The 21,984-nt window shown below is 34.1% G+C and overlaps 1 protein-coding gene across 26 annotated transcripts in view; it reads right to left on the bottom strand.

Annotated features, from left to right (window-relative positions):
• TRIQK (triple QxxK/R motif containing) overlaps positions 1–21,984 on the bottom strand; it is an 85,084-nt gene that overhangs the window by 54,678 nt on the left and 8,422 nt on the right. For 11 of the 26 annotated variants that reach the window (XM_072803928.1, XM_072803942.1, XM_072803927.1 and 8 more), the window contains exon 2: positions 18,244–18,403. The exons of 4 other annotated variants lie outside the window; for them this stretch is intronic. Coding sequence is in view for 5 of the 22 variants with exons in the window: in XM_072803924.1 (XP_072660025.1) it covers positions 16,029–16,088 (60 nt within the window). In the remaining 17 variants the exon portion in view is untranslated. Of the gene's footprint in view, positions 1–7,351; positions 7,372–11,872; positions 11,978–16,028; positions 16,215–18,243; positions 18,404–21,984 lie in introns of those variants that run through there. 11 more of the 26 variants (XM_072803924.1, XM_072803926.1, XM_072803929.1 and 8 more) reach the window with 5 other exon arrangements.

Here is a 21,984-nt window from a genome sequence, read left to right as displayed (position 1 = left end):
ATGGTTTCATCACTTAATCTAAGATTTGAAAATGATGGTTTTCAAATTTTCTTTTTTTTTATTAAGCCTTTTATTTTCATTACAGTATAGTTAACACATAGTATTATATTAGTTTAGGTATACAATATAGTGATTCAACAATTCTGTACAGTGCTCAGTGCTCATCATCATAAGTGTACTCTTTAATCCTCATCATTTGTTTCGCCCATGCCCCCAACCACCTCCCCTCTTGTAACTATCAGTTTGTTCTTTATAATTAAGAGCCTGATTTATGGTTTCCCTCTCTTTTTTTTCCTTTGCTCACTTGTTTTGTTTCTTAAATTCCATGCATGAGTGAAATCATATGGCATTTCTTTCCCTGACTTATTTTACTTAGGATTACACTCTCTGTCTCCATCCATATTGTTGCAAATGGCAAGATTCCATTCTTTTTATGGCTGAATAATATTCCATTGTATATGCACTACTTCTTCTTTATCCCCTCATCTATCGATGGACACTTGGACTGCTTCCATAATTTGGATATTGTAAATAATTCTGTAATGAACATATGGGTGCATATTTCCCTATGAATTACTGTTTTTGTATTTCTTTTTTTGGTAATTATCCAGTAGTGCAATTACTGAATCATAGAGTAGTTCCATTTTTAACTTTTTAAGAATTCTTTATATTGTTTTCCACAGTGGCTACACCAGTTTCATTTCTACCAACAGTGCAGGAGGGTTCCTATTTCTCTCCATTCTTGTCAACAGTTGTTTCTTGTGTTTTTTATTTTAGCCACTCTGACAGGTGAGAAGTGATACCTCATTGTAGCTTTGATTTGCATTTCTCTGATAATGAGTGATATTGAGCATCTTTTCATATGTTGTTGGCCGTCTGTATTTCTTCTTTAGAGAAATGTCTGTTATGTCTTACTTGTTCTTTGGGTATTTAGTGGTATAAGTTCTTTATATACTTTGGATACTAACCCTTTATTAGAAATGTCATCTGCAAATATCTTCTCCCATTCAGTAAGTTGCCTTTTAGTTTGTGACAATTATTATGTATGGCAATTATAACTTATGCTAATTATTAGTCATTTCAATGTATATTATCTCTTTCAAGTAATTAGGTTTTCAAATTCAACAAAAACATCCTGGGAAAAGTCACTTAAGTCCATCTAGAGAGAGCAAAAATATGATTTCACTTACATGTAGAATCTAAAAAAATAAAACAAATCAAAAACCTGAAAAAAAAAAAAAAAACCAGAAACAGACTCTTGGTACAAAGAATAAACTGTTGCCTGCAGAGGAAAGGAGGAGTATACATGAACATTTGTATCAGGTTAAGGATAATTATTTTCATGCCTAGAAATAAATCCTAGAAACAAACAAATTGGAGAGGCCCAATAATAATATTACCTACATCTTAAACATATCTTTTAAAACCAATGAAAGATATGTTCACTGAGATAAACATAATCTGAGTACATAAGAGGAAATAAACATCTCAAAGCAATCATCAGAATGTTCTTTATGATAATTTTGTTTCTAATAGTTTCATAATATTGTATGACTTACTAAAAAATAGCTTTATTAGTAAATAAGTATCAAAAGTATAAAAATAACTAGTACACATATAATTTCATAGAAGTTGCATTTAAATGCATTCATTATATTGAAGTCTCATGTGATTATATCATTACCATTTAACTAATATAAGGATTTCTCAGACTGGTAGTTTTCAAACAGATTGCGTTACTAAACCTTATATTTATAAACAATGATGCACATTACTCATTTTTAAAACCACCAAACTAAACTACCAGATTAATACAATAAAAAGTATTAAGTTTAAAAATTGAGAAAATAATGTGGAGAAAGGTTAATGGGGAGAAGAACTGGGTTATTAACTAATATAATTCCACTATGTAGAAATAAGAAAATAAAGAAAAATAGAGAAAAAAAGTACAAAAATACAAAAGTACATTTATTCTTTTTTAAAGATTTATTTATTTATTTGAGGGAGAGACAGTCTTAAGCAGACTCCATGCTGAGCACATAGCCCAATGTGGGGCTCGATCTCAGGACCCTGAGATCATGACCTGAGACAAAATCAAGAGTCAGATACTTAACGAGCTGTGCCACCCAGGCACACCCCAAAAGTACATTTATAGGTTTCTATAACAATGGATAAATAGAGAAAAAATATCCCAGGTATGAGCCAAAACACAAATGAGAAAACCATAAATTCTATTGTGTACCAAGTTCTATTTACCCTTGCCTATTCCTTAATTCCTATTCTATCAAATACGTAATATCTTTTTTAAAAGATTTTATTTATTTATTCATGAGACACACTGAGAGAGGCAGAGACATAGGCAGAAGGAGAAGCATGTTCCCTGCAGGGGACCTCAATGCGGGACTCAGTCCCAGGATCCCAGGATCATGACCTGAGCCATAAGTGGATGGTCCACCACAGAGTCACCCAGGTACCCCATGTCTTTTTAAAAAATATTTATTTATTTATTCCAGAGAGAGAGAGAGAGAGAGAGAAGAGAGAGTGTGTTTGTGTGAGTGGGGGAGGGGCAGAAGGAAAGAATCCCCAGGCAGACTCCCTGCTGTGTGGAGCCTCACCACAGAGCTCTGTCCCATGACCTATGAGATCACTGCCTGAGCCAAAACCAAGAGTTCAAGGCTCAACTGACTGAGCTACCCAGGCATCCCAGTAATGCCTTTTATAAGGCATTTCATTAAAGAAGATATCAAAATATTGCTTGATAGCTGACCTAGGAGCATTCAGTTTCAGAAAAAAGAAATAAAGGAAAGCGATCAAGTGAAAATATAGAAAATGTTGATTTGAAATAGTTAAAAAGAAATAAAAGACTTTACATTCCATCAATGTTATGGATTACTGACATTAAAACACTTCAACTGCAAATTACCAAGACATTATCAGGGTTCTGTTTACATGAGTGTTCATTTTGTGAAAGGTGAACATCTAATGCTCTTGTGTTATGTTGTTCTATGTATTATTATGTATTTATAATTTACATATTATACATCAATGAAAAGTTACAAAAAATATAAGATTCAACTAACAGAATACTTAGAAGAAAGAAATAAAAATAGACAAGAGACTGAAAAAAAGGAACTAAAAACACTAGGAAAAAAAGGAGTAACGCCCCCCACATTACAAGAAGTGATAAAATAAACTAAGAGCAATAAACAATGAAATAAAGATGCAAAAGAGATGAGATGATCAACATAGACAAAAGTTGAACTTTTAAAAAAGAAGAACATGGAACAAATGTGACAGAACAAGAAAAAAGGTACAAAAGTATTAGAAATATATAAGGGAATATGGCTAAACATTCAGCAACTATTACTATTATTTAACAAGAGGATACTATAAAAAATTTCTTGTCAATAAATTTAAAAATTAAGATAAAATATCATTTCTTAGAATACAGATTTACTGTTTTCTAAATAGTTCAAGAAGGTAAATGTAGCATAAAATTGAATAGAACGAAAGTCATTTAAAGAAACCAATCAGTGTTTAAAATCTACCCTTAAAAAGTAAAAGATATACACATAAAACGAAACCAAAAAGACTGGATAGTTTTACAGGTAAGTGCTATTAACCATTCAAAAGCAGATAATCCACGTAAACAGGCTATATCATATCCATAAAATGATAGGCTGTTTTGAAAAATACAAATAGGTACAACACTTCTCAAATCATTTCATAAGGCTAACAAATCCTTTCAATGACCCCAAGGCAAGGACATTATGAAAACGGGAAATCATTGGACAGACTCAATTATAAAGAGAGAGATAAAAATCCTAAATATAATATTGAAAATAAATAGAGTATTCATAATCATAATAACAAAATTTACCAGGATAAACCTGGGCAAATAACAAAAATGGAAGGATCGTTTAACATTAGATAACACACTAATAATACTCTCAGTATTAACTGATTTAAGGTGAAAAAAATTGGAAGTCCTCAACAGATACAGGGGAAAAAAAAAGTTATATTCAGTATTTATTGATTCTTACAGAATGAAAAAAGAAAAGAAGGGAGGAGCGGGAGAGGAAAGAAAAGAGAGAGGAAGGAAGTAAATAGCAATAGAAAAGAACTTTCTTACTTTGTTGACAGCAAACAGATAAAGAAAAGATTATCTCTAATAGTGAAAATCATGAACAAGACAAAGATAATCACTGTTATCAGAAATCTAGGTAATATAGCGAGACAAGGGGAGACAAGATATAGGGATTGGAAAGGGGAAAAAAGTTATTATTCACAAATAATATGACTGGGAAGGGGCAGAGAAAAACTACAGGCAAATTATTTGAATCTGCACAAGATTCTTCATAAAAACTCAGCAAAGTTACAATTTATAAAATTTATATGCAAAAATCATAATTACTATAGCAATACAAATTTTTAAATATCTATAAATACTATGAATACCTGTAAAATATATGCAAAAACTCTTATGGAACTTTTTTAAGAGAATAGGTTATAATAAAATAAGCGCAGTATTAATGAGCATTTGGGGGAGTGCAACAGCAATATCTAGTAAGATCTAAGATATGTATATACCAGAATCATCAATTCCACTGCTAGTTATATGAAATAGAAAAATAATCCTCTATGTGAACAGAACACTAATAAGACCATTTAATGCAACATTTTTAATAGCATTTGGGGGAGTGCAACAGCAATATCTAGTAAGATCTAAGATATGTATATACCAGAATCATCAATTCCACTGCTAGTTATATGAATTAGAAAAATAATCCTCTATGTGAACAGAACACTAATAAGACCATTTAATGCAACATTTTTAATAATAGCAAAACTTTAAAATTTGAAAAAAAAAATCCAAAGCCCTGTTAGTACACCACAATTGACTCATCAATGAAATATAATGCAGCTAAAATGTGTATGCCGTGAAGGGCACCTGGGTGGCTCAGTCAGGTGAGCACCCCACTCGTGGTTTCAGCTCAGGTCATGGGATTGCCCGAGCTCTGCATTCAGGGCAGGATCTGCTTGGGATTCTTTCTTCCTCCCTCTCCCTTCTCATTTGTTCCTCCCTACCATTCACTCTTTCTCTCTAAAATAAATGAATATATATATTTTTTTACATCTGTGGACAATGATACACAAGTTAATACATTTATATAACATTTTAAAACATTCAAGGGGCACCTGGGTGGCTCAGTTGGTTAAATGTCTGCTTCAGTTCAGGTCATGATTTCAGGGTCCTGGGATGGAGCCACACAGCCACACGTAGGGCTCCCTGCTCAGTAGGGAGTCATCCTCTCCCTCTCCCTCTGTCCTTCCCCCCTCATGCTCTATCTCTATCTCAAATAAATAAATAAATAAATAAATAAATAAATAAATTCAAATCAATAGCTGATACTATTTAGGGAAAATATATAGTACATATATAAATTTTCATGCTTCTTAATAACATCAAAAAATCAATTTCTTTGGTTATCTGGTGGAAACAAAAAAGACAGATAAAATTGAGATTGCTTGCACAAAGATATTTAATTAGATCCAAAAACAGCATTCAGTTGGGTCGTGCTCTTGTACCCAATCTGAAAATATTTCGTTTAAATGGAGCATTAAGGGGCTCCTGGGTAGCAGAGTTGGTGAAGCGTCTGATTCGTGCTTTCGGCTCAGGTCATGAACTTAGGGTCGTGAGATTGAGCCCCACATTGAGGGGCTCATCCCAATAGAGTCTGCTTAAGACTCTCTCTCCCTCTGCCCCTTACCCCCTCAAATAAATAAATCTTAAAAAAAAATAATAAATGAAGTGTGACAATCACTTAATTTAATAGAATTGTGTTTGTGTTTATATCTGCTATCATGTAATTTATTTCCTATTTGTTCCATCTATTCTTTTTCTTATTCTTCTTTATGTGCTGCTTTGGGATTAACTGAACATATTTTAGTATTCTATCTTCCCTTTTAACTTGTATTCTTCTTTGTTTTGCATTGTTAGTGGTCACTCTATAATTTATAATGTATATGTATTGCTATCACAGTCTATCTTCAAATACTCTTTTACTACATATTATATAAGGCTTTACGACAGTAAACTTCCATTCCCTTTCCTCAATCCTTTGGGCCATTATTATCATACATGTTACATCTACATGTAAATTAAATAAGTCATAGCCAATATATTTGCTTTAAACAATCAAGTATATTTTTTAAGTATTTAAAAATGAGAAAAATACTTTTCATATTTACCAACATATTTACATTTCCAGCTCTTTATCCATTGTATAGATTGATGCCTCAATTTCCTTTTTCCTGAAGAACTTCCTTTAATATTTCTTGTAGTTTAAATTTTTGGCAATAAATTCTCTCAGCTGTTTTTTTAGATATAAAAGTATTTGTTTTGGCTCCCTGCATGGAGCCTGCTTCCCCCTCTGCCTATGTCTCTGCCTCTCTCTCTCTCTCTCTCTCTCTCTGTGTCTCTCATGAATAAAGATATAAAATCTTAAAAAAATCTTCAAATTTATTTTTTTTCTTTACTTCATATGAATCCCCTGCTTTGACTATTTTAGATTTCTTTTGTCATTGTTTTTAGCAATTTAATTTTGATGTGCCTTGGTGTCTGTTTACGTTTTATCCAAGTAGGGGTTCTTGGGACCATTCAACTAGCTTTATCAGAGAACTGGGGTTCCACCCTACCCTGATCTTGCTAATGATGACAGCAAAATAAATGACAATAAGAAAATATTTTTCTAATATTTCTAATATAATTCTAATATGAATTCTATTGCAATTGTGTGAAATTTAGACAAATGGCTTCTGTCTATACCAGTAAAGAATACTGACCTAGTAGAATTCTCACATTTGAAATGCCACACATCGACAAGATCAATGTTTTTCAGTATCATGCTAGGACTCAATTAACAAAGGTATCCAAAGGAATGATATCTATTGCTTCCCATATTAATTATGATTGAAATATTTCCCTGCCCCCCAAAAAAATATCCAAATTCTGAAGAGACTCTAAGAACCAAGGAGATTATGTAAAAATTAAACTTTACAAGCATTTAATGACTTTTAACTGTGTCCTAGATGCTATCATATTTACATATGATAAAGAATCTTTAAAGAGGTTGGCCAGATGCAATCGCTATAAATCATAAATTAGACCTAATTTATGCACTTCCCCAGATTCACTGCCTACTATGGCCTCAGTCACTTGCCCAGTGGACGACACCAGCCATTACCTTCAACTCATCTTCTAATACCAGTCTCTGCCTTGACATCCTCTGGGTGTGAAGGTAAAAAAGCACAACTTCCCTACCATCTCCACAGTCACAGAAATACCTACTCTTGCACCCATAGGAAGCGTGGCTCCTCCCATCACCTCCAAGATCCTAATGATCCCACAGTATACAGTGTGAGATCTGACTTCTCCAACAACAATCTGAAAAGCACATAGACAGTAACATACCATGAGATGAGTTTTGACAAATGAGAAACAAAAGATAGGAAGATGTGGGCAATACATTTCTTTCTCTTCCTCAGTTCAGCTACAGTTGACCTCTGAACAAGGTCAGGGGTACCAATCCACCACACAGGGAAAAATCCATGCATAACTTTTAATTCTTCCAAAACCTAACTACTCACAGTTCATTATTATATGGAAGACTTGCCAATAATATAGTCAATTAACACATATTTTGTATATTGTATGTATTATATATTGTATTCTTATAATAAAGTAAGCTAGAGAAAATGCTGTATCTATTGAAAAAATCTGTATATTTTAAACACATAGTTCAAACTCATGTTATTCAAGGGTCAACTATAATTGGCTCTGTACAGCATGTCCAGAGATTTCCCACTTGACTAAACAAAAGTCTATGTTTTCTACTTGCAGCCACGGCCAGCGTAATAACTGCCTTGTATTCACACTGGTTTTCTTTTTTCCATTATTCTCTCATGCCCCCCTTGTATTGCACCCAGCTTAACCTGTACCTCAAAATATGTTGTCCAATGACCTTATAAGATATTTCATTACTATACTTCTCTCACATCATTTCCTAAATATATTACAGCTTTTTGCAATTAACTGGGATACTCTGTGGTTTCTCAAAAGAGTTTTGAATGTCCAGTAGAGACCCAGAGTAACTTTGCCTAGAAATTCATAAGCTGCTTTTTAAAAATAGAAATCTCAGTGTGTGGATTCTCTATGTCTATCCTGTTTTAAACCCAGGTAAGAAAAAAGTATGGTAATATGGCAGAGATGTAGGAAGTGGTGTGTCAAATGTAAATACAAAAACGTTGAGTAAAGCAAGAAAGACTTGGTATTAGCTACAGAAATAATGAGGTGATCTTGGAGCACATAATAAATCAAAGTTTGAGTATGGGAATCTATGAATATGATGAAATATAACTTCTATGATTACGGTACATTAAATGGCAAAAGAAGTTTCACTGATTTAATTAATGGCTGTATCAGCTGACTTTAAAATAGGGATATTATCGAAGTGGGATTCACTTAATAATAAGAGCACTTTAAATCTTGATTTAGAGGTCATAGAGAAATTAGAGAGATTCAATCTGAAAGGGATTTAATACATGAGAAACTCTCCACTGCTGGATGAGGCCATGTGGCAAGACATATGAGTGGCCTGAAAGAGGTCACTTAGCTAAGAGGAAATGAGGACTTCAGTCCTACAACCACAAGAAACTACATTTGGCAAACAATTTATACGAGTTTAGAAGTAGATGCTGCCACAGAGCCCTAAGCATCGTGGTTGGCATTTGATTTAAGGTTTGTAAGATCCTGAGGAGAGAACTCTCAGTCAGGCCACGCTGGACTTCTGACCCACAAAACTGGGGCTAATAAATGGTTGTTGCTTTAAGCCATTAAGTTTATGGTAATTTGTTATGCAGCTAAAGAAAACTAATTAATATATACCTGGAATGGGTCACCTGATAGTAATTATTCAGTTAAACACAGCTATACAAGTTATTACTAGTAATTATTTTTAAACACAAAATAATGTGTAATTTTAAAGAATCCTTTCCTAAACTATATTTTTATTAATAAGTTAAAATGTCACTACATTAACATATGTTTTTAGGGGTGCCTACATGGCTCAGCAGTTGACCATCTGCCTTTGGCTCAGATTGTGATTCCAGGGTCCTGGGATCAAGTCCTGCATCAGGCTTCCTGCATGGAGCCTGCTTCTCCCTCTGCCTGTGTCTCTGCCTCTCTCTCTCTCTGTCTCTCATGAATAAATAAATAAAATCTTAAAACACAAACAAACATGTTTTAATGGTTTTTATTTTAGGATCAATTTTTATTCTACTGTAAGGCAGCTTTAGTACCCTGCAAGTTTTCTCTCTTTCCCACTGGCCAATTTTCAACAGTGTTGATAAAATCCTCCTCCAGATAAATTAACATTTTGCAGGACACCTGGGTGGCTCAGCAGTTAAGTGTCTGCCTTCTGGCTCAGGTCGTGATCCTGGAGTCCCAGGATGGAGTCCCGCATAGGGTTCCCCGCAGGGAGCCTGCTTCTCCCTCTGCCTGTATCTCTGCCTGTCTCTCTTTGTGTCTCTCATGAAGAAATAAAATCTTTAAAAATTAATCAATTAATTAGTTAATTAATTAATTAACATTTTGCCTCTGAACCAGGTCCTCTAGAAGTTATTTCTAAAAGAGAATGATTATTGTCAGCTGTTTGCTATTTGCCCTCATGAACAAACAGAATAATGATCACTGATGTTTAAAGGCCACAAGCACAGGAAATACATAAATGTTTTCTGAATTTAAAAAGTCAATTATTTTAATATAGTTTATAAATATACATTATTTCATTTTCTCTTTATAAATATACTTTATTTCATTTTCTCTCATACACTGTTACTTCTATATTTATATGATTAAACATAGCATCTCCTTCAGTTATGTCATATAAGAGTTCATTTTATTTCTGCCCCTGCCATTTGTATCTGAACTTATATGTCATTCAGAAATATAAGGTACTGGTTGAAAAAGCATCTTTTCACCTTTATTATTTTCAAATAATTTGAAAAACATACTTTGGATCTCTTGGCTAAAGAACTAGAAAATGAATATAGACGACCCCAGTCACATGGTCCTTAAATGCTCACTCATATAGGTATCCATTGGGAACATGCAGTAATAACAAGAAAACCAGGAATAGTGACATGCATGATTTTTATTTGCACAGTTTAATACCTTCTGTAGAATCACTTGCTTTGTTACATGGTGAGAAGACAAAGCAACAAAATGTTAACTAACATCTTTCATTGTTTCATGTCGATTTGTTTCTTAATTTGAAAATTGCATTTAAATTTCTACTAAACCTACCTTAGGCAAACATCCATGCAAGGAAAGAACGGCATTTGTGCAATGAACTGTTATACTAGCATGAAAAGCGTTCCTTATGAAAAGACAAATAAGTGATAACCAACAAAGAATTCCCATGTCCTTCACTTAACACTTTAAACTATGAGTATCATTATAACGAATAAGAGAATAATAAAAGATTTGTAACAAATGGAACTGATAAAAATCAACTAAAGGTGTTCATTATCTACATAATAAGAGATAAGAGTGATAATTTTGTGAATTAAAGATTGAAGTTTACAGGATTTACTCAGAAAACAGAAACTCTCTGGAAATAAACTATCTGTAATAGATTTAGCAAATATGCTAGTCTTCATGATGTTAAAATAAATAGTTTAACTATAAGTGCTAAAAGACAGGCAATACAAACTTTTTAAAAAGATTTTATTTACTTATTTATTTGAGAGAGAGACAGCATGAGCAGATGAGGCGGAGCAAAGGGGAAAGGACAAGCAGGCTCTGTGCTGAGTGTGGAGCCTGGCACAGGGCTCTAGCCCATCACCCTGAATCATGACCTGTGCTTAAAACAAGAGTCAGATGATGCCTAACCAACTGAGCCACTCATGCATCTCAGGCAATAAAAACTTTCAAATAAAAGTTTTGGTTTCAATTGTTAAAAAGAAAAAATATATAAGTCTGACAATCATAATTTGCATAAAATTTCATATTCAAGAAGATAGTGGAGCTTGTTTTAATTTGACAAGCAAGCTGCATAAATTATCTCTAATAAATCAGTAATAACATTTATTCACAATGAATCAATATATTTACTACAAAGACACCCTTCTTTATGAAAAACTGTGTATGTGTGGGTACATATACAGGACAAATATGCACAAAGATTTTGTGTGTACAGCATATTCATTTAGTGTTACCATGTGCCCAAAGAGATAGTTCCATGTATTAAGTTTAGAGCATAAAATAAAATTAATTTTTAATTTTAATTTTATTTATTTTTAAAATGTCTAAACTATGCCACAGAAATGGTCCAGCAGCTTCTATTAAAAACCAAAGCAAAGACTAGAAAATAAAAAAGAAAAATAAATATTAGATGTTAAAAAAAACATTAAAAAAAACCTTAATTTCCCAGTGAAAAAGATGCTCTGAGCAGAAAGAAAATGACTAAAATATCAAAATAGAAAATTAGAAAATGGTTTGTTTAATAAAACAGGCCAGCTCTTAATAAAAGTCTACTATACTTCCTAGAATACTTTGATGATATGAAAATGATGAGTAAATTATTTTTCAAGTGTGATGTATCTAGGAAATAGATCAGCGAAACAAAAAGAGTAATATCATCACAGCATACAAACAGAAAATTCACATATAGAAGGAAAAAATCACAGTTTACATTGCATTCATGTTTAAAATCAAACATCACTTTTTCACATTCTGAAGATTCCCCCCACCCCCCAAATATGGAAAGAAAAACAAGCCAGGGCTTTAATATAATATTTTTTTTCCAACCTGGAACAGCTGCAAAAAACAAATCTTGCTGGAGATAAGCTTGGTTATAAATATCAACATTCCCTTTAAATAAGGGAGTCCAGTTTTCATACCATCTGCCTCTTTCTAAAAGGGAAAAAAAAAACATGAAAATCATAAACTAGGACATCCTCTTTCAAATAAGGCATTTAAAAATGAATGTAGTAAAAAGGCTATGAACTGCTCTGAGCCCCTGACTTTAAACTTACCCTGTTTAGCTCAGATCAGAAAACAGGATTTCATGAAAGTAAGCAACTCTTAGTCTATGAATAAAGTCCCTAAAGCAATTAATAAAGAAAAAATCTTCTCAAACTTGTTCACATTTATTAGCCATGATCATGATTTCTGATGGGACCATATTTCTCCATAATGTATCATACTCCTTACTGTTCATTTTTTAACTACACTTGTCACTTTAGTTACCTCTACTTTTTCCAAAACCTTTCTACAGCCTGTTCCAAAGACTTTCATGTTATCTCTTCTATACAAAAATCTAGTTACTAACAGAACTGGACTTTTCTTTTAATACAGATTCTATCCTTTGCAGAAATCTTTCCAATGCCTCTCAACACAGTGGTCTTTTTATACGCAAGTTTGAATTTTATCTTAAAACCGTCTTTCTTCTTTTGCCCTTAATTATTTTTCATTCTTTGTTAATGACCTTGTGATTGAACATTTTAATTTTTCACTGTACCACATCATTACTACTTCAATAATGAAGTCCATAAACCATATCCATTATTTAACTCCTTAAAGCATTCACAAGAGAGAATTAATGAAAGATGGCCTACCAAATAGAGCGGTTCAGAGTGGTCTACTGGAGATGCATACATAAAAGAAGATCCTATTTAGCAATACTAAGATCGCTTAAGAGAGAGTAGAAGAACCCCAAGACACAGACAAATGGCGTCCTGTATTCTAACAATATATGTAAATGTTTAGTCAATTCCTGGAATTACAGTGGTAGGATTCTGAAAAGCTCCTGTAACAAAAGCACCTAGGGAGCCCCGGCATAATTCAATCTCATATTTATTCTTGCCCTTCCTCTTTTTTCTCATGCACACATAAAGACACACCGATAGAGATGAACAAAGAGAGCAAAATTGAATCTTCAACCATGAGCATTTGCAGTTATTTTAAGGTGCTAAGACCACACTTTAATGTGTCCTTCATAGGAAAAATATGTCCGAAGACTTTTTTTTCTTTTTTTTCAATTCACTTTCCTTCCATTTTAGCCACAGACCACCCAGGTCTGTAATTATACAAAACAAAGTTCTTTTACAAATGGCAAATGACATTTAATTGCTTTCTTGGAATGCTGCATCTTCAGTGTGTAAGGAGGGAGGAAAGGGAGAGATGTCTTCAAAATAATGGTCAATAATATTTAATCTCAAATTAATTATTTAAAATAAATGACAATCAATATTTCATCCTTTTCATGATTTGACGTAAGCACTATAAAACAATAGGAACAATTAGACTATCAATGTTGCAACAGAAAAGTTGTTTTTCCTTAGTTCTATCAACTATTTGAAAATATTAAAAAGGCTTTTTAGTATCAAATTTACTCTACTGTTTATTTTCTGAATTCCCTCCATTCGAATATAGTACCACAAGAGCAGGGATCTTTGTTTTTATATACTGAAACCCAAAACAATTAGAAAACTGTGGCACATAGTAGACACTCAATACACGTTATTGAGTAAATATTTTTCAGAAGACAGTTGTGTTAACTTAAATCACCCATATTTTATGATTAGTTATTGTAAAAAGTTAAAAACACCTGGAGGTTTAAAATGTAACTATTAATTCTCTATGTCTTATAGGAATATGAGCTTGATAAAAGATGGATTAACTTTTCTCTATTTTAACTTATTTCCTTCTGGTTCTATAATTTTTTACTTATTTACCAAACTAAGCTCATTTACCATTTTTAAAATAGGCACAGTAAGAATACCTCTCCCATACAGCTGTTGTGAACACTCAATTAAATAGCTAAAGATATAAAGTACTTAACATGGCGCTTCTCACATAGTAAGTGTTCATTAAATGTTATTAGTATCATTACGTCATGCTGTCATGCCGGTTTAATCGGTTACTCACTGTTGAGGTTACAACACAGTCCAAATGGCTTTTATAAACAAAAAACACAACCTGAACTTGATGACCTCACATTCATTTAAAAAGTCAATGAGTTCCTTTATAGTTCAAGGTTCTTAGAGTATGAGAATGGTCTCAGGATATACTATGCCTATACTAACTTAATTACATATAAATTATACACTTGTCTGCTACTATTTGGTCTCCTATCTTCTATTATCAGCTAAATGGCTTCAACAAAAGTATCTGTGGATTAACTTTTAAGATGCCAAATTACATATGCTGTTTTATTCTCAGTATTCTTGGAAATCCTGGATTAAGAGAGTAGCACTTTCATGCTTTCATATGCTTTCAGTATATGCACATAATCAGTACTCAAAAATACTTTGTAAAATGGTTGGCTTCTAAACAAACAATCAAACAGGCTTAAACACTTCTCTCCAGTTTTAAAACTGATAACTGTATCTCTAAGTTGTACTAAGTTTATATATGTGTATATATATATATATAAAGTTAATATACCTATATCGATATCTGTATGTATCTATATTCCCACTACATGCATTGAGCAGGCCAGTATGGGTCCCTAGGGAAGTACTCTGCTATTAGATAAAACTGGTTCTGTCATCCAGGCCTCAAAACTTTAATTTGCAATAATAAATGTAGCTCCCAAATATCTTAACCATGGGTCTAATACACCACGGCAAACAAGAAACATGATTTTAAAATATCCTTTAAATTATAGAACATTCCAAACCATCTCTTCTAAAACCTTTAAGAAAAATATCACAAGTATTCCAGTCATTTCTCTATCTTCTCTTCAAAAATTAAACTTCACTGTCACATTACACTACTTTATTTGAAAGTGTATCATAAAAGAAGGATTTTACAAAAGCACTGGATAACTACCTCACTAATTTTAGAAATTTGTATTCCCTCTGTTGTGAAATGATTGGGTCCTTATTATCACATTAACCAAAATTCTGGGGCTGGAGCTAGATTACATCTCATGAGTCCCTCTAATGGAAGTAGTATACACAAAAGTCTTTTCAAGTGTACATTTTTGAATTATTACTGAACTCTAAACAATTTAAAGAAAAAGCAACTGAGCTTCCCAAAGCAATTTTTGCAGTACAATGTATAATCTGATTTTTTTCAAGTACATAATGACACTTCCCAGCAACTTCTCTGCTCCAACTTGGCGGTATGTCCCATTTGACCCATTACAACTTGCAGGGCTCTCCTAAAGTCTTCAACCCACCTTCATTTTATTCTAGGCACATGAGCTGGTTCCCCAAGCCGCAAAGAATATACGGATCACTAGGTAAGAACTGCACACTTACAAGCCTACTCTAACTCACACTCTCACGCACCAACATACACATTTATATACACACCAAACACACGTAAATCCACACACACATGCTAAGGTATGAATACTGTTCATGCCATTACCTCTACTATCATCTCAGTGGACTAAGTGCCCTTTTTTCTACCAAGGCCCCCTCAGTGCCCTGGAGTCCACCACCCCCATGTATATACTTTTCCTGCCTTTTTACCCTTTGCTCTGCTCCTTTATCATTTCTCTGTCTGCCTTCATCTGGAGTCTCACCAGCATTACTGCATTAGTATCATAATTGGTTTTGCTGTCTCAGGTCTTGCTCCCCTCAAACCATCCCCCACACTGCTTCTAGCATAATCTTCCACAAATTAAGTTTAATCAAGAAACTTCCCTGAAGTATATTATATCATTCAGTGTTTCCCTATGTCCTTTAGGATGGAGTTCTAATTTCGTAGTTTGATGTGATCTAAACCCTGTTCTCCCTCCACTCTCTACCTGTCTTAACCCCACACCAACACTGTGCTCTGACTACTTTGAATTGCATACAGTTCCCTGAAATTATCACACAACATAACATCTTACTGCCTTTGCTCATGCTCCTCCCCTCTCTGAAATACTTTCAAGTACTTCTTTACCTGGATATCTTCTACTCCTTTAAAACAGTAGAAAGGTATAGCAGTCATTAATTCTACTCACATATCTTCCAATTTTTCTTTCCCTCTGGGTAGAGATGATATTGCATTTCACAGTCCTCATTTTGAAATTTGTTTTGACCAATAAAACTCTACATGCCAGTGCATAATTAGCCACTCTCTTCCCATTGCTGCACCTGGATCATGGAAGTACATGAGCCTTCCTATCAACACATTTTGGACATGTAATCTGTATGAGAAACAAACATTTGTTGTGTAAAGACATTGAATTGGGATGTTTGTTCCTACAGCATAACCTAGGCTATTCCAACTGATCAATAAAAATAAAAATAAAAAGTTACCTTTTTAAAGAAAGAAGCCTTCCATAAGCCCAACACACTCTGACTCAAATGCTGTTTCTTCTCCGAGTGATGACAGCACGGTATTCATACTCTTATCACAACACTACAGTGTAGTGAGATGGCTGCTGTGACCGCCCACCGCCCTTCAAACGGTACTTCTGAGGACAGGACCTGTGTATTTCATCCCTGTATCGTGGAGGCAGCTCTCAGGTAAACAGGCTTCAGCAATGGAATGTGGAAGGGCCCATCGGGAGACCCACCTCAAAATGCCCAGAGGCTCTACCTGACCGATGGGATACTTATAATTAGGCACAGAGACCAGAAAGGAGAAGTCCATCCGATGGCATACCTCCTCCCCTTCTCCCTTCAAAAACAGCCTCTTTGCAGGCAACCTCTCCTCTGCTGTTCTGCTCACCACTCCCTTTCAGTGTATTCAATAAACTTCTGGCTCCTTTGTTCTGCCCCAGGTGATTCTTTCACCTCCTGTGCCATGACTTCATCACCCCCATCGGATGGAGACACACTCCATTTAGACACCACATGTGTGGTCACCAATCAGCCTCGTGCCTCCCTCATGGTTAAGCGCTTAAAAAATGTTTGCTATATTAACTGGTGGTTCATTCATTCGCTCATCAGGGACCAAGGATGACTCCAGTTGCTAGAGATGGAGTAAAAGAGAACAAACAAACACACCTGCCCTCATAGGAAACAATATTCTTGTGAAGAATAATGTCATAAGCAACACAATTAAGTATTAAATATCCAGTTTATTATATCGTGTTAAATGCGGAGTAGAAAATAGAGAGCAGGGATATTTGGATGGTGACCAGGTAAGACCTCATTTAGACAGTGATCTTCATAATAAAGACCCAAAAGAAAGTAAATAAATTGGCTATGCAGGGATCCCTGGGTGGCGCAGCGGTTTGGCGCCTGCCTTTGGCCCGGGGCACGATCCTGGAGACCCGGGATCGAATCCCACGTCGGGCTCCCAGTGCATGGAGCCTGCTTCTCCCTCTGCCTGTGTCTCTGCCTCTCTCTCTCTCTCTCTGTGACTATCATAAATAAATAAAAGTTAAAAAAAAAAAATTAAAAAAAAAATTGGCTATGCAGATACCTAGGGAAGAGTAATTCAATAGAGGGAATAGTATAAAAACCCTGAGATGGGAACACGTCTGGTATGTTCAAAGAACAAGACAGGAGCCAGTATGGCTGAGCAAGTGAGTGATTAGAGATGAGATTAGAGCAGTAACAAGGAACCATCTCTTGCAGAGACCTATAGGCCAGTTTAAGAGCTTTAGCTTTTATCTTGAGTCAAAGAGAGAGCCATTGAAAGGTTCTGAGCAGAGGAAGAGGTGGAAGAGGACAGCAGAAGATAAGGTCAGAGATGTATGGGGGCTCATATGCTTTGATTGGGTAACATATTTTCTCTTCCCACAAAACAGGTGAAACGCAAATATACCCATTAATCAAGAAAGATTAAAAGTGACATTGAATGACATTTTATGATGATCCTAATCTGTTCATTACTTACTGTATAGGGACATTGATTATAATCTATGTATAATTACCAAAATATCGTGATGTACCAAAGTATCATAGTGTATCAAACATAAGAGAGATGAAGTATTTTATGGAGGACCAAATCCTAATAGACAACTAATAATACTAAACGATTTAAACAATAAGTCAGATATAGATTTATAGCTCTGCAGACCTTGCTTTACTTACTTGGATTTGCCCAAATGCCACAAAACAAATGTAAGTAAAAACATACCCCCATCTTCCTTAAGAAAGAACCACATTCCAAACTCAAGTTCATTGCCAGAAGCAAACAAACCAAAACAAGAAAAACAAGTGAGAGAAAACAAACCACAAGTCAAAACACCTTTTGCCAAATGTTAAATCAAATAAACACACCTTGTGCTGTGTCCTTGATGCTGCCAAGTCTGAACTCTGGAGAGCTGCCAAGGGGTAAGATGTTTCCAAAGGCGAGATCTTTACTGAGGAAGCTGTGCTTGCATTCCTGGCAAATTCAATTCCAGATACCAATAACAATGCTCTTGGTTGCTTTTTCTTACTGGAATTTGAAATAGAGTATATGGAAACATTAAAAATGGATGACCTCCAGTGCCCTAATACCCGCAAAATAAAATCACTGTGGTAGCATTTTCCAAGAGGTGTTTCTGGGTTTGCTAAGTCTGTTCTATATTCAATTGAATTAAGTTTCTTTGGTCAAATATACTCAGAAAATGTTGTATACTGTGTCCCTTTTTCACAAGGCACACCTTCAAAAAAAAAAAAAAAAGGTTCTGAGAAATCCTGTACTAAGTCTATTTAATTTACTTGACCCAATGTCTCTGAAATTTATTTAACTAAAGACCCCCTTTCCACTGTAATAAATAGTAACATTATTTCTGCAGATCATATTTTAAGAATAGTTGATTTTATAGTGATTATCTGAAAAGTAGTTAGAGATGTGTTCACTGTATTTTAGAGTTGAATATGATATAAAGGGACCAATTTGAATTTGTTCTCTGTTATTGTAATTTATACAGTATTGACCTATAAAATAATTGTATTTATTTAACCTTAAATGTTTAAATATGCTACTTTCTAAACTAAATGCCCATTAAAAAGCAATATAAAAATAATCAAATAACATATTATTTATTCATTTTTTGTTCAGCAACTATTTACTGAATACCTATTATGTGCCAGGCACTGAACTTACCTCTAGTTTTATGTTGCAACTGCTCTTTTATAGATAAGAGTATCAAGTTTAAATGGTTCTTAACCACTGTCTCATAATAATAACACCAACTCAAAATCTAACCCCAAGCATTTAAGAACACAAGTTTCACTAATTTTAATCATATCATTAAAAATAGCTTGCAATCTTTAGACTGTTTTTAAGTAGTGATAATAATCCAGCTCAAGCATGATAATACGAAAGCATAGTCTTTTTAAAAAATGATGCTGCAGAAGAATAAAATGGAAGTCTGATATGGGAAAAAAAGGCAAAAAGAAAAATTAAATTTCCTTACTCTCTACAGCCCACTGCCACATCCTTGAAACAGGCAGAGTGACTTTCCTTTAGGAGCTCAGCTGCCTTGATGCGAACACTTTGCTAAGGGCAAAAGGCGATCTTAGCCTGACCCTCAGGATCCTATAAGTCCATTTTAATACATAAAAATTTCTTTGGAAACTTCCTTCACCTCTACCTCCTCGCAGGATACATGTTGGCAATCATCCCCCAAGTATATGACCCAATGATATACACTGGAAGGGTCTCATGACTAAGATTTTATTAGATAGTAATAAATGACTTTTTCTCAAACAATAGCTAGCCCCCTCAAGGTCCTGGAAATGTTGCTTCCAAAGTTCCTTAGAGACTTATGCTGTCCTTAACCAACTCTCACCTTGAAAATTGGGATATAGTTGGCCACTGCTCATGACCCCAGTGCAGCTATTTCTGCCCATAGGTCCTAACCTTGTGCTTTAATAAAATCACCTTATTGGACCAAAGATGTCTCAAGAATTCTTTCTTGGCTGTCGGGTCCAAATCTTAACATCTTTCCTACATCAAAGTACTGTTTCATACCATACACAAAAATTAACTCAAATGAATCATAGACTTAGAAGTAAATACTGAAATTTAAAAATGCTTAGAAGAAAACAGAGGAGTAAAACTTCGTGACCTTGAGTCAGGCAACAGTTTCTTAGAAACAACGCAAAACATACAAGCCACTATGGGAAAAATAGGTATATTGCACTTCATTAGAAGAAAGAAAAACTTCTGTGCTCCAAAGTACATGACCAACAAAGTGAAACGACAACCCACAGGAAAGGAGAAAATATTTGCAAATCATATATCCAATATGGGACTTACACCCAGAATAATGAAGAACTCTTACAACTCAACAGTAAAAATGCAAATAATCCAATTTTTAGAAGGGCAAAGGATTAAATAGAGATTTCTTCAAAGAATAAAAACAAATTGCCAACAAGCACATGCAAAGATGCTAAATTTCATTAGTCACTAGCGAAATTCAAATCAAAACTACTTCACTAGACAGACAATATAAAGTGTCAGTGAGGATTAAGGGAAACTAGAACCTTCACACACTGCTGGTGGAAAAGTATAATGCTGCACAGCCACCTTCAAAACCATTTGGCAGTTCCCCCCAAAAAACATAAAGTAAATCATATGATCCAGCAACTCCAATATTTACCCAGGAGAAATGAAAACATATGTCCACATAAAAACTTGTACATGGATGTTCATAGCAGCATTATTCTTACAGCCAAAAAGTGGAAACAATCCATGATGAATAGATAAGGAAAAGTTATATAACCATACAATGGAATATTATTCCACCATAAAAAGAAATGAAATATTGATACGTGTTACACCATGGGTGAACCTTGAAAACATATGCTAAGTGAAAGAAGCCAGGCACAAAACTCCAATTAATACATCATTTCTCTTCTTCTCTTTCTATGAAATGTCCAGAATGAGAAAATCCACAGAGATAGAAAATAGATTAACAGTTATGTAAGGCTGAGAGTGAGAGTGGAAGAGATGGGACATGACTGATAATGGATACAGGGTTTCTTTTTTGAGCTTATCAAAACATTCTAGAATTACATAGTGGGGATAGTTGTACAACTATGTAAATATGCTACAAAACTACTGAATTACACAGTCTAAAGTAATAAATGTAATGGTTGTGAAATACATTTCAATAAAGTTGTTATTAAAAGAGTCACAAATAATAAATATATTTATAGTCCTTAATCTAAAATGTTTGGTCCAGTTGTGTCTTGAAGGTTTTTAGATTCCAGAGAGGGAATATGTCCCATTTACTATAATTATGTAACTCTCCTGGAGCAAAGCAGGATCAGTATATTAGTAATTCATAGCAAAATCTTACCACTATTGACACTGACTAGAAAAGTAAACAACACTACATAAATAGCCCCACGTCATTTTAAATATGGTTATGCCACAACTGAGTTTATGTAAAACTTGGGGAAAAACTTATTTTGCAGAACTTTTTTTTATTTTTTCAGAACATTAGGGTTTTGAAAATATGACTAATGGGTGTTGGGCCCTTATTAATGATGACGATTAATATTAGCAACAATAATCTTATCAGCAGTCCCCATTTACTGTGCTTTGTATGTCATACATATTATCAGAAAGAAATTCTCATAACATGCCTATGGGATAAGTACAATTCACTCCAACCGTGAAAGATGAGTTTCCTAATGATTAAGTGACTTTTCCAGGCACACACAGTTAACAAAGAAAAGGGTAGAAATTTGAATGCAAATCTGATCACAGAGCACACTGGCTTTCTTCTACAGTGCAGAGTATGTTCAGATAATCTCTCTGAGATGTAGACTTCAAATCTATAAAATGGAGTAAAGAACACTTTTATATATATCACAGATTATTGTAAGGATGAAATAAGATCATTATTATGAAAACAATGTGGCAAATATAAAGGTCCATGTAAGTGTGAGACAATATTACCCGGAAAACTACTTTTATTACTATATCTAAATCAATGTTTATAGTGAGATATAGTTTTAGTCAGATTCTTTACAGGTGTTCAAAATAAATATGCTTATTTTATCAGAAGAAATGCTAAG

This window comes from Canis lupus, chromosome 28 (genome assembly GCF_048164855.1).
Source record: "Canis lupus baileyi chromosome 28, mCanLup2.hap1, whole genome shotgun sequence".
In the NCBI taxonomy this organism is placed as follows: Eukaryota; Metazoa; Chordata; class Mammalia; order Carnivora; family Canidae; genus Canis; species Canis lupus.
The sequence above is the reverse complement of the archived record's forward strand: the minus strand, read 5'-3'. Positions and strand labels throughout refer to the sequence as shown.